Below are 14,727 nucleotides of genomic sequence, written 5' to 3' on the forward strand. Positions count from 1 at the left end.
GTTCTTTACCTGCCTTACCACGGCACTGAAGTCTTTCACGTACTCTAACCGTCGGTCTTGGAAGATGATAGGAAAGAGGCATCTATGTTTTTGAACGCACATGTTGGAAATTACGTGTGAGATGTTATAAACGAAAAAAAGCAAGTTGACCAGGGGACCATGACATAACGATGGACTAATTTCCAAGTGGCATTTAATCTGAAATAAAACATTTACTAAATGATAGCTTTTTATTGGCAAAAAACAAAAAAAAAACAAAAGAATTTAGATTAAATCTGGCATTCATTATTTAATTTGGGAATGTAACAGAAAATGTGTGTACATGTAAAACAGCAAAATCTTTTTCAGATATCCAAAGTTTCATAGTGATTCATGATCACTAACAAGAATGGAAACGGCCGGGAAAAATCACAAACCGAGAATGTAAACAATAATAAAAAAAAAATGAGAGCAGAATCAATATCGAAGCAAGTAGGTGTGGCGCCTGAACCAGTTGTAATCTGGGAGCCCTTGGATTGGTCCCATGGCTGCAAGTGCAACGTCCTGTCATGTCCAGGTAGAAAGGGTCAGCTGAAGAATATATGCATAAAGGTTATTTCGTTTACGCCAGACAGCAAATGCTAAACGATTAGTTTTTATAATTTTTATATTTAATAAGCCTTTTGATAGACAATTTTGTTTTGATGGGCAAATTTGGTTCATAGGAGTTGGTAATTTATTCCCTAATCAATTCTTATGGAATAATCAATCATTATGTTTTGGTATATTCAAAGAATAAATTCTGACAGAGCAAACATCACGCAGATCATAGCAAAACCATTTGTCTATTTATGAAAGAGCATGCATTAATGGATGAGAAAAATTATCACTTTACCTGATCAAAAATAAAGCGGTTTGCAACACGTTTAACAGTGTTTGCATCAACAGCATCTATCCTTGCAAAAAGCTCAGTTACTGGGATTCTTCGACCATAAGTAAGCAACTGTCACCATGGAAAACAAGGGTAAATTATGAATTTAATGTTATTGAAGCTTTTGTTAGAAAAGTGACTGGAAACAAGAACAAATAACTCCAACGAAATAATTCAACCTGTCGGCCGATATCCTCGGCAACAGGGCTTGTACCATCCATATGAAGTTGAACAGAAGATTTTAGCTGCATAAATCACATATTAGTCATTTCTTACAGAGTCTGCTTAAAATATATCAAATTGAAAGAAATTGTTCTTATGTTTCCAAATTGATTGATACCTCTCATGCAATTAGGAATCAAATAAAATGATAAATGACAACTGCACAGTTTGTTAGATAAATATAACTAAATGGTTCTGCAGCAAAGGTACCATCTGAAACTCATCTTTACCCATCTGAGTGGATTTCATTTCTTCCTTTCTTATTGAAATAAAAAAATAAATAAACATTTCACCAGATGTATGATATGGTAGCAAATTTATTTCCTATGATCCAATAAGCATATGATCTATTTTAACACTATTCCGATCATACTCAAAGGATATTGGACCATAGATCAAATACTTTATTTAAAGCACAAATTTTCCACATAGTGATTGAAGAGAATCCATGTATCTAAGGCGTCTCAAAATTTGCAGCATATAAAAAGTAAGGTTTGAGGGAAATTTCAGCTCGAAGTTTTGAAGCATTCATACAAAAAAAGAAAACCAAAAACTAAGAAAAAGTAAAATAAATATTTGCCAGAGGTGTTGAAAAAGCTAGTCTGATGCAACCCAGGATTTTGGTTTTGTTCAGATGTGGACAAGTATCAAATTTTAAAATGAATATGCGAAAGAAAATCCAACTTAAGTTCATTTTATTTAAAAAATAAAACATAAATATTCCACTGTAACAATTATTTTAAAGACGGTCAATAAATTGAGAAATATTGAACAACATAACCACAACCCTCCCTTCCCCATTTAATTCTTTTTTGAAAAAAAAAACTAGAGAATTCAAATAAAATTATTAAAATAAATGAAAAGGAACAGGTAAGGTTAGAAACACAAACAATCCCATCCTCATTTGCATCAGTTTCCCATTCAGAAGTTTTTCCGAGTCCTTAACCCTCACAGATATTGTACATTGCAAGTATTTGGACCCAACAAGCCTAAATAAGAATCTTCAGATGTATTCACATATTATAAATCCTTCAGACATACATATATATATAAAAGTCAAGTATTTCTTCTTATGTCCAGAAAACTCAGTGTGATAATTCTTATTCAAGTCAATACTCATACTTTCAACTATATATTGAATCAGTCATTGTGGAAGCCGAAAAGGGAAATTTCCAGCAGAAGTTACAAAAGTGTATTGGTTTTTTCAGTATTGCAATACATTTATCACAAGATAATAAACTTTTCAGGGAATTCCATTATTTAAAGGCTGATTTACCCTAATAGAAGAAACACATACTGAACCATGAAAATCCTTTATAGAATGACTATCTAGTGTTTCAAATGATTAAAATGAAACACAGATTTAATGATCTACCTGATTGCGTGCTCGAGTAACATCAGCTTCTGAGACCCTATAGGAGAGTTTGCTTATCTCACCCATAATTGCATAGGCCAAGTCATCCAAACAATCAGGCTGCTCAAAAATGGGAAAAGCAGTTAGCCACAAAGTCAGCTCTGAGAAGAGCCGAATGGATAAGTTATGTGTTATAGGTAACTGCAGAATCCATTTGTTTCATACAATTTAACTAATCACCATTTGACCACAGATGTTTTACATCATCAAAAAGTATAGCATGTGTACATATCAAATTTTTAGAAAAAGTCCAACAAGCAAGACAAAAGCAAAGATCTTTGCCGTTCAAATATCATAAAATACCATAGAAAATAAACAGAACCTGGAAGTCCATGTTTTCCAGTAAAAAAAAAAAGAAGATAATTCTGAGTGAGGGTTGCACATCTAATGGCAGGTATAGAATAATTTGGTGTGGATAAAGCCATAATTAACCTCATTCCTGTATATCATCAAGACAAACTTGCACTAGCCAATCATTTCAAAGGCTTGGTTCATTTTAGGCTTGACTCAGTTAAGCTCGGTTACCTTATCAAACAAGCTTGAACACCCCAAAGTTTGGCTCAGCTTGACTTGTTTCCAGCCCTATTCCTAGACACTCACCTTGTTGGACAATTTGGTGCATCAAGAGCCTACTATCACTACCTTTGTGCATAATGTAAAATATCTGTGCGAATTGGAAGAGTATTTCCAAAAGCTAAAAACATGTTTTAGGTTGGACATTGGACCAAATCAAATTAATGATGCCAAGTAGCTAATCCACTTCAGAACAACTAATTTTTCAGTATCTATAAACTTTGGTCAACTATGGATCAATTAGAATTTAGAAGATCAACAAACAATCAACAAGATAGTCCAGAATTTTGCTGATCCTGACTGATCCCAACAGAGCCATTGAATTTACAACTGGTTTCACCGACAATTAATTCTATTTTTTTTTTAACAAAATCGAACCATTTCAGATTTCAAGCTAACTATTTTCAAATATATTGTTGCTAAAAGAACCAAAGTAAGTGCCAGCACAGCAACTACAGAAGAGAAAAATACTAGTTAAAAATTTCCAATTTATCCTTGTTTGAGAACCAGAGTAAATACAAAAATGTACAACAGTCAAAAACAGAGATTCAGTGAAAGATGGCATTTGGGGCATCAACACTATAGAGCACCAAGAACTCCCCAAACTAGCAATTCGCACAAAGTACTTTATTTTCCATATAATACAAATGCAAATGCCCATATGGTCTAATAGTCAATTAGTAGGTACAAAGTATGCATAGATGTCACACATATTTATTGTCTGCAAAACTCTCTTAAGCTATAATTATTTACACAAGGTCTTTGACTATGTATAATGCTTTATTCTTCTCTCTTTTTCTGAAACTTATTTATCCAAAACAAGCATCTACAAATAACAATACAGTCATTTCCCCTGATCTTTATAAACTCTAGTGTGCATCTATAGAAACCTTGCTTTGACAATACAAAACAGCATATAATTAATAGATATCCTCAAACTTCTGTTGATATTTGGTATTTATATAAAAAAAATTCTCTAAATCAGAACTGATACTGTCTCAAATGTTTCAATGACAAAATACTCAATAAGTTGGTCAACGTAACTAATAATATGTAGACTATGCCATTTTCAATTTTTTGAATCATCAATAACAACAAGATCTGTAACAAAGTCGTTCATATGCTAAAATTATAAATCATGTTTAATGACAAAACAAATATTATTATAGATTAATCTTAGATGGTAGACGACATAATTATAAACCTTGGCAACAGCATAAACACCAAAGAGACCAGTATCTTTGTAGTTTGTATTAAAGGCCATCATACTTTCAGCAATATCATTGATGGCAATCCTTTGGGTCAACTCTGAACTGCATAAAATTACAGTAACCAATCAACTCAAGCAGAAGCATGGATCTTGAATAGAAAAGCACTGTACCAGAGGTTAGAAACTCACCCTGCATGCTTTCCACCATGAGCATTCTTATTCCAAGAACCTAACATAGATTGCATAACCATTAAAGCAACGGAGTCTGGATCTGTCCAAGATGCCCCACTAAAAGCAACCGCAAATTTCGCAAGTGGAATGTCATCATCTATTATCCTAACCTGGAAATGGGATAATTAAATAATTAAGAAGAAATTCGGTTAACGAAAAATACAAAAGGGTACTATCTTAAATTAAACTTCCCCACCTCAGATCCAGTGAAAATAGCGGGTTCCGTCTCGATCAACTGGGTTGTTGTAGTAGGATTATCTGACAGTTTCATGAAAAGCTTTTTGACCTGTTCAACTATATCATCATGCTTAACAGCACCGGCAGCTGATATGACCTACATTGCCATAGAAAAAAAACATCCCTGCTCATTAAATGTAAATTCAGTTAACATTGGAATATTAGAACACATGGATTGAGCCAATACAATGCTTATACATAGAAATATTAACTTAGTCTGGCCTAATGGAAAACAAACCATTCTAGGGCTGGTGTAGTGAGATGAGATGTATTTCCTAAGGTGCTCTTTAGTAATTGTCTTGATGTTTTGAGCAGGTCCAAGGATTGTCCTTCCAAGTGAGGTGTGCTGGAAGGCAGTAGCATGCAAATGATCAAAAATAACTTCTTCAGTTTGTCCCTCCACCTGGATGAAAATCATAGACAGAATGGATTATTACAGTGTAAAGCGTTTTATTAACGATATCTATGTTAAAATAAAAGTACATTTAATTGAAAATATAACTTTGCATAAAAAGGGAAAGACTTCAAGATAGACGTTAAAATGGAAAAAATATGAGAACTTTAGATACCATTTGGCAGTTGTAAATCCTGGCAAAGAGAGAATTGGAACAACATTTTCCTTGCATGATGGAACAAAAAAAATTCAGAAAATTAATTATAAATAATTTATAATAATATGATTCCAACAGGTAACTCCGCCCATGATGACCAGTCATGGCCGGTCCCAAGCCCGGATAAAGGAGGAGGGTTGCGTTAGATTGCCAGCCAGCGTCAAACTATGGCAAAATTTCATGAATGAATCCATTAAACTATTGTGCTAATGCTAGGTTGTTCCCCGGAAGGAACGCGTTGCAGGGTCCGACTGTAACGTCTCGGCAAGGACCGCTACATCTCCAGAACTCGGGTGTAGTGATAAATATGCAAGAGTTCGCGTTACAGGGTCCGACTGTAACGTCTCAGCAAGGACCGCTACATCTCCATGAGAACTTGGGTGTAGTGTTAAATAGGCAAGAGTTCTCACACCATAGGTTAGATAAGAACAAATATGATAGGAAAACTAATAATCTAAGATTTGGAACATGGAATATAGGAACTCTCACTGGTAAATCAATGGAGGTAGTAGATATGATGATTAGGAGAAAAATTAATATTTTATGTGTACAAGAGACAAAATGGACAGGTGAGAAGGCAAAGATGATAGAGAACTCGGGTTTTAAGTTATGGTACACTGGAAAAAGTAAAACAAGAAATGGAGTGGGTATTATTGTAGATAGTTTGTTAAAGGATGAAGTTGTAGGAGTAGTTAGAAAAGGGGATAGAATTATAACTCTTAAGATAATAGTGGCGAAAGAAACTATGAACATAATTAGCGTATATGCACCACAAGTAGGATTAGATGAAGCTACCAAATTAAGGTTTTGGGAGGACTTAGATGAAATATTACAAAATATTCCACCAAATGAAAGGATTTTAATAGGAGGTGATCTAAATAGCCATATTTGAGTGAAAAATGAGGAATATGAGAAGATATATGGGGGTTATGGGTTTGGAGCGAGAAATGAGGAAAGAAAAACCATATTAGATTTTGCGATAGCATATTACCTTATATTAACTAAATCATTTTTTATGAAAAGAGAAGAACACTTAATCACGTTCAAAAGTGGGAATAATAAATCACAAATTGATTTTTTTATGGTTAGGAAGAAGGATAAAAAGATTAAAAAATCATCTCTAGAGAAAGCTTAACTACTCAACATAAATTAGTAGTGTTGGATATACGCTTCAAACATAATATCAATAGAAAAAAATTATATATTAAGTGGTGGAAGTTAAAGGATTGGAAGTAAAATATATTTAAGGTAAAGGTAGGAGTACAAGCATTAGGTGAAATATACAGAGACTCTAATACGGGATGGGATGATGGTATCAAGTTGAAAAATAGTGGCTAAGAGTGTCCTCGGAGTCAAGAGCATGGACACCACCAAATAAAAAAATCTTTGGATGAGGAAGTGTAGGAGAAACTAAAGGAAAAAAGAATAGATTATAAGTTCTTGTACACTTGTAAGAACGGAAAAAAATAAAATAATATAAAATAGCCAAGAAAAAGGTCAAGAAAGCAGTGAGTGAAGCCAAGACTGAAGCTTTCGAATGCTTGTATAGCTTGATATAAAAGAAGGGAAAAAAACATTTATAGAATGACTAAAACAGGAGAGGAAAACAAGGGATCTTACCCAAATGAGATGCATTAAAGATGAATCCAATAGGGTATTAGTGCAGGATGAGGAATAAGGAGCAATGGAAGAGACATTTTCATCTAGTTTTTAATGTATGTTCAAGCAACCAATTTAGTCCAGTGAAGTATAAAAATTTAAATTTTTATTGAAGAAATCAAATTTCAAACATTAAATGGGATGAAAAATAGAAAAATGATTCTATCCAATGATATTTTTAGAGTTGTCAATTTGGGTTAGGCTCGTTGAGTTGTTTTGCCCCGTTAAATAATTTAAACGGGTTATATTTAAATTTTATCAACCCATTTAAAGACGGATCTGATCCGTCTGGCCCGCGACCCGCGTGGGTCGCCCGCTGCGGGCTTAGGTTGGCCCGTGAGTTAGAGGAAAACAAATTCCCTAAAACTTAAAACTAAATTAGAAAATTGAATGGGTTGTGGGTGTGGCTTAGTCATCTCTAATGCTTTTATCTTGTTTTGGTGTAATCTATTTTTTAGTCTTTGGCCTCTTCTTCCATTCCTGCAATTCGCCTTGAGTTGGGTTGAGTTGAGAATTTCCCAACTTGCCAAAATGACGTATAGAAGTGCCTAATTAAGTGATATGTATGAGGATGTAACGACGGAGTAAAGACTTCAGTGAAACATGGCATTTTCGATAAAGATAGGGTTACATCAAGGATCACCTAAGTCCCTATCTTTTACATTAATTATGGACGAACTCACTTGAGACACAGTACCGTGGTGCGTGTTGTTTGGAGATGATATTATTTTGGTAGATGAGACACGTGAAGGAGTAAATGCTAAGCTAGAATCTTGGAGGAAACACTAGAAGGAAAGGTTTAAGCTTAGTAGATTAAAACGGAATATATGGAATTTAAGTTTAGATATTAGAAGTAATGAAACAATTGTTAAGATAGGAGAGGACGAGTTGCACGGGCAGAAATTTAAATATTTAGGATCATTTTACAAATGATGGAGGATTGAGAGAGATGTCTTACATGAATACAAGCGGGATGGGTGAAATGGAGGGAGCGTCGAGTGTTTTATGTGGTAAAGTACCTCTTAAACTTAAAGGTAAGTTATAAAAGCGTGATTAGACTATGTTATATGGAGTGAATGTTGGTATGACTCGGCGAGAAGATGAGAGTTGCAGAGATGAGGATGTTAAGGTGGATGTGTGGACATACGAGGATGGACAAAATAAGAAATGAGAGCATTAGAGAGAAAGTAGGAGTTGCATCTATTGAGGAAAAACTCAGAGAGACACGTTTAAGATGGTACGGACATATACTTAGACGACCAATAAATGCTCCAGTTAAGCGATGTGAAACTATGATAAACATGCATATAAAACGAGGAAGAGGAAGACCAAAAAACACTTGGTTAGCAACAATAAAACAAGATAAAATTTATTTAAATATAAATGATGATATAATAGGAGATAGAGCTCAATGGCGTAAAAGGATTCATACAGCCGACCCCACTTAGTGGGAAAAGGCTTGGTTGTTGTTGTGTATGATTCCAACAGGTACGAGAGCAGTAAGATTATTAAAAAAAGGTTATTAGAATACACGCGCGCACACAGACACCATTGTTATTGAGGACACAGACAGAAAGATTTGCTTCAGTTAGAGATACATAATTCCCAGTTGTTGCAAAAAGGTATATGGGAATGGTTTGTTTCAATTAAAGATAAGTAATTCCAACAGATAACATTAAACAGATAACATTACAGTAATTCTGTCCATTCTTCAGAATATTTCCTAATAGTCCTAGATATGTTGTTCCCAATACTGCTCAGTCTAACTGTCACATTTAGGTACAGCAACCTATTGCAACTGTTTTATCTTAAGAAATTTGTTACTTAACCTGATAATTCTTGTCATTGAAATATCTTATGTTTTAAGTGTTTTTCTTCTTCATTCATTTTTGAATTTTCTTGTTAATTGAAACTGGATCAGTAAGCACTAAACAACGATCCAAATTTTAGACACAAAGTCATAATCAACTAAAAGATAAACAATAGCAAAGAACATCAAGACTATACAAATTAAACCAGCCATGTAATATGATCAGCTTCAAGGATGATAGAAATTATCAACTCAGATCAATGATATTTGATAATTTTTCTTCTCTGTTTCTTCAAGAAATTGACCAATTCAAGGAATTGTTACGAAGCGATAGGTAACAAATTATAGAAGTCATTTCACCCATAAATTATTTTTTTTTTACTAGAAGCAAAAAGTAGATAAAAACTATAAATAGCATTCATGTGAATAATATGCAAAAGATTTTTACCACTGAGCAGGTAAAAGATGCTGGGTTTCGGCTATACCTCTTCCATCTCTCTGAGGATAACATTCCGCTCCCTTTCAATTTGCTTCTCATCAAAACGTGAATTCTGCAGTATGTCGGCAAGGATTTCAAGCGCCTTGGGCACATCCTTATCTAACACATTGGCGTAATAGGTTGTCTGCTCCCTTGTAGTGTAAGCATTCAGATGCCCGCCCATGTTCTCAATCTCCTCCTCCAGCTGCCGCACCGTCCGAGACTCGGTGCCCTTGAAGATCATATGTTCCAGGAAATGGGCGGTCCCATTAGTGTCCTCCGTCTCAAATCGACTTCCAGCATCGATCCACACCCCGACGGTGGCAGTACGGGCTGCGAGCGTGGACTCGGTGGCGATGCGGAGGCCGTTGGAGAGTGTGGTGACGCGGGTCTCCGGAGCTGCTAGGATGGAAGTATGATCAGCGAGAGCGGGATGGGGTGAGGCGTAGCGGAGGAAGCGGGGGTCGGGATCGTCGAGGCTCCGGATCTTTGATCTGACGGCCTGGGCGAGTCGGTCGTAGTGCATCACGGGGGGGCTAGCGGGCGAGGTGGATAACTCGGCTGCATCGTGAGAAGCGAGAGCCGCAGCAGTGGACGCAGATCGGCCGGAGAGGAGGAGTGGACGGCGAGAGAGAGCGAGCAGCTTCCGGATCGCCATTGCTACGCCCTAGGGTTAGGGGAGGAGCGCAGTTCTCAAGTTTGCTGCTGACGGATTGACCAGCGCAATGTTAGACCATCCACAATACTCTAAACGGGTTAGTTATAACACCGACCATCTTACCAAAAAAAAAATATAGGGTTCACTGCTGTTATAACAATATTTTTCTTTCACTCACATTCCCTTTAATGTTAATACTTATTATTCATGGTCCCACCGTCCACTCACTCATTTTTAACATTATATCATATTAAATAAATATGTTTTAAAATATTTAAATTATTATTATTTTTTTAATAATAATCTTACGTTTAAAAATATAATTTTATTATTTTTCAAAAATAATATTAATTTTTTAAATATATTTATTAAATAAAATAGATGTAGGTAAGAAAATGAAATTACAATGTTAGGAAAATGAAATTATAAAATTGGGAAAACGAATTATAACTGAACACCTAAAATTATAAAGTTGGGAAAATAAAATTACAACTGAGCAGTTAAAATTACAAAGTTGGAAAAACAAAATTTAATATTAATTCACAGATTGTTGTTGTATTGCCCCCAGATATGCTCAACTAAGTCGACGCGAAGTTGGTGATGAACTTGAGTGTCACGTAGCTCAGAATTTGTTCGAAGATAATCTTGAAATCCTCGGTTTGAGTCATGAATAGGTTGTGCGGGTTCGTCACCTTCTTCGTTGTACCAATTTATCACGTGACCTCCCTCATCCTCAACAATCATATTATACAAAATAATGCATGCTAACATGATTTGTTTTAACTTTTTCCTATACCAATACCGAGCTGGACCTCTGACAATCGCCCATCGAGATTGGAGCACCCCAAATGCTCGTTCAACATCTTTTCTTGCAGACTCCTGTCTTTCCTTAAACAACTTCCTCTTGGGATCCTCCGGGCAAGGAAAAGCCTTAACAAAAGTAACCCACTCGGGATATATTCCATCTGTTAGATAATAGTCCTTTGTATATGTAGTGTCATTCACCGTGAAATTAATCTCCGACATATTTCCTTGCAAGACGTTGTTGAATATGGGAGATTCATATAATACGTTAATATCGTTACGTGAACCGACGACCCCAAAAAATGCATGTCATATCCACAAGTCATGAGATGCGACCGCTTCAAGTACGATTGTTGGTAACCCATGCCCCCTTGTAAATTGACCTTTCCAAGCAACTGGACAATTTTTCCATTTCCAATGCATACAATCAAGGCTACCTAACATGCCAGGAAAGTCATGTCTCTCATTATGCATTTGAAGAAGACGTTGAACATCATCAGCATTTGGGTTTCTCAAGTACCTATCACCAAATATTTCAACACCGTATTCGCAGAACTTGAGAAGGCACCTGATGGTAGTTGATTCACCCATACGTAGGTACTCGTCAAGATGATCGGCGGAGACTCCATAAGCTAGTTGACGAATCGCAGCGGTGCATTTTTGTAGTGGTGACAACTCTTTTCTTCGTACAGCATCATCCCTTTGTTGAAAAAATGCTGAATGATTTTCTTCGTACAGCATCATCCCTTCGTACAGCAACTCTTTTCTTCGCATTCGAAATCGTCTTCGAAATATTTCATCGTGATACACCGGGGTTATAGAGAAATAATCATTGACGAGTCTCTCATTGCCCGACTTCACGATTTCTTTGGATGAACCTTCTTCTGCGCGTGCCCCTCCTCTGATATGCTTCCATAAGTTGTTGGTGTTGTTGAAGAACCAATAACATCAGTTCTTCACCCGGATCATAAGCCGACTCATCGATTTCAACATGGACTTCGTCTTCGCTTGTCGAGCTAGAACTTGAGTTAGAGCTGCATGTAGAATGAGACATTTTTGGAGGAAACACGTTTTAGTATATGTGTTTGAGAAATGTTATGATGGTCTATATATATTGTTTTTCTCATGCAACGGCTAGTTTGCAATGACTAGTATGCAACGTCGCATTGCAACAGCTAATTTGCAACAGCTAGTTGTAACAGTTAGTTTGCAACGGCTAGTTTCCAACGGCTAGTTGTAACAGCTAGTTTCCAACGACTATTTTACAAAATTCTAATAATTAAAAATTACATTAATCGAAATGAGAAATACAATAATTAAAAATTATAATCACTCGAAAATATAATAATATTAGAAAATGAATGTTAAGTAAACAATTTAGATATTCCATCTCGACCTAATATCCTTGCATAGACATTCATGTATGATAAGCTGATCCTTTGTCATCTGCGAGGTGTCTTTGTTCAATATTTCGTACTCCTTCAACTTCAAGCGACGATTCTTAGCTTCAGATTTGGACAATGCAGCTTTTGCCTTAATCTCCTCTACTTCGAGTTGTTGTTGTTTCAAATCGACTTTGGATTTCTTCACGCTTGTATACTCAGTGAACTTTGTGATAATATTGTTGTAGTTTATTGTCAAATCCTCCATGGTCGATTTGACTGTCTTTTCCCTTTCTTTTTACTGCCTTTTGCCCGATTGGACGAGTATCTTCATAATCCAGGTCTATACTCACATCTTGGTTGGAGGAGGTGTTGCTTGCTCCCGACTCTGAGGTCCTCGTCTTCTTTGTGGGCACAAAGTGATCAGTGGACTGTGGAGTAAACATTGGACGGTCTTTGACAATTCTCCACACATGTTCGAGATTTAATGCAACACCATTGTTTTCGGATAGATATTTTTCGTACGCAAACCTCAATATATCTTCATCATTGTGACCACTTCGATATAAACTATAAATACTATTGTAATTTGCGTTGAATCGATATACCTTCTTTTGGATTGTATTGTGCCAATGTAGCCGTATAACATTTGCACTTCTGGTGTTTGAACCTAGGGGAAGATTCTCATTGTAGTAGCTTGCAACCCGTCACCAAAAAGCATCCGCCTTTTGATCATTGCCGATTATTGGATCATCACTGATAGTGACAAAACTTTTCGCTAAGACCTCGTCTTCAATCTTTGTTCAACTTGAACGCTTTCTTGTACCCTCAGCATTTGAAACTGTCTTTTCTAAATTGACCACCTCAATTGGGGATTCACGATCGGAAAGTTGAGTCTCCGGGATAAAAGTCGGAGTTGCAGGTTCATTCGACATCGAAGGAGTGAAAGATATACCAGTTGTGTGCGGGGTACCATATTCATGAACAACCGACGGTGTGAAATATGGATGACTCATGTTTTGCCAATATTCGGCTGGAAGCGGTTGATATAGATCTCGAGGGGTATAATTCAGATAATTCATAGAATTTCCAAAACCTTGGAAATTTTGAAGATGTGGAGGAAACGACATATTGGGAAATGGATATGGGTATTGATAATTTGGTGGAATTTGTGGATTTTGGGAAGATGAATATTCTTGCGAGTTGTTTGTAGAATTCAAGAAATTTGTAAAAAATGTCCTATTATTTTCATCCATTTCGGATAGAAAATAAGATGATAGGAACTTGAAAAAATAGATGGGGAGAGAATTTAGAGAGTAAAATTGAAAGAGTAGTGAGTGAGAATGAAAATATATGCACATATGGGTAGATATTTATAGTCGAAATTTCAAACTAGCCGTTAAAAAATAACCGTTAAATAACTAGCCGTTATTTAATTTTTAATTAAAAAATTTACATTTTAAAAAGTCCATTATTAAAAAAAATGGATTTTACACTTGGGGTGGGCCCGCCCTGGCCCACCCCCTGAACGCTTGAACGCGTTCAAAAGCTTGAACGCGTTCTAGCGTTTTAACGCCGCACATTCATATGCAACGCAGTGTTAAATGCACAATAGCGTTATAACGCGACATTAACGTCGCGTTGCAGATGCTCTTACTGCGGATCTGCAATTACGTGTATAAGCAACCGATCGGCTTTTCATGTCCCGTAATTTTTTCTTACAGGACCGGCGGTCCTAATTCTGGACCGCGATATCATCTTTTATTCTAATATTCACATTTTTTTTCAAAAAAAAAAATAAATAAATAATTTCATTGGTATTTATCATCATTTTACTATTTTATCTAATACTTTTTTTTCTTCTGTTTACCCGTATATAGTTCGTTTAAGGTTACATGAAAAATTCCTCTGCCACTTGACGCTCGAGATTATTTGAAAAAAAAAAATCCATCCTAACTAGTTCACGGTCAATTATAAATTAATTTGCAATCAATTTATTTATATACGTAACTATAAATATAAGTTTCATAATTGTTAACGTTTTTTTCACATAAAAAATAAACAAGTATCCTAATACCAACTTAAACTCCAGTTAGAACTTAGAAGACATACTTATCGTTTTTCTAATTAAGTTATAAGTGATTAAAGTGGGGTGAATCTAGAGAAATATTTCGAATGAAGTCAGACTTAAAATAAGTGATAAATTTGTACGTATTACATAATTAAATAATCACAAAATTATTTATTATTTGATAAACAATACGCCACTAATGTGATTTTATCTATGCTGCAGTTTCCTCACTGATTGGTAAGTTTGATCCTACATCCTGCTCATTTGTCGTCATGTATATCAATTAATAATTGGTAATTGACATCAATGAGTGGGTTAAGAAACGTCAAGTGGGACCAACAAAATCTGCTTCAGAAAAAAGTACGTGAACTTAAAAAAAAAAAAACAAAAGAATTGAGAAAATAATGAGAAAACGATGAAATATGGACGTGGTCTTTAGGTTCGGAATTCCATGCTT

At 35.6% G+C, this 14,727-nt stretch overlaps 2 protein-coding genes across 2 annotated transcripts; both read right to left on the reverse strand.

The window, feature by feature from the left end:
• Positions 1-263: 263 nt before the first annotated feature.
• LOC122005240 (probable mitochondrial-processing peptidase subunit beta, mitochondrial) lies at positions 264-10,089 on the reverse strand. The gene is made up of 9 exons (XM_042560213.1): positions 9,363-10,089; positions 5,036-5,200; positions 4,757-4,894; positions 4,519-4,670; positions 4,324-4,432; positions 2,508-2,606; positions 1,090-1,155; positions 875-982; positions 264-543 (listed from the first exon to the last, which is right to left on the reverse strand). The coding sequence occupies exons 1-9, from the start codon at positions 10,011-10,013 to the stop codon at positions 457-459; spliced, it is 1,575 nt and encodes a 524-aa protein (XP_042416147.1). The 5' UTR covers positions 10,014-10,089; the 3' UTR covers positions 264-456.
• Positions 10,090-10,553: 464 nt separating this feature from the next.
• Positions 10,554-11,591, reverse strand: LOC122004130. The gene is made up of 2 exons (XM_042559060.1): positions 11,255-11,591; positions 10,554-11,044 (listed from the first exon to the last, which is right to left on the reverse strand). The coding sequence occupies exons 1-2, from the start codon at positions 11,589-11,591 to the stop codon at positions 10,554-10,556; spliced, it is 828 nt and encodes a 275-aa protein (XP_042414994.1).
• Positions 11,592-14,727: the final 3,136 nt, after the last annotated feature.

Source organism: Zingiber officinale, chromosome 7B (genome assembly GCF_018446385.1).
Source record: "Zingiber officinale cultivar Zhangliang chromosome 7B, Zo_v1.1, whole genome shotgun sequence".
Taxonomy (NCBI): domain Eukaryota; kingdom Viridiplantae; phylum Streptophyta; class Magnoliopsida; order Zingiberales; family Zingiberaceae; genus Zingiber; species Zingiber officinale.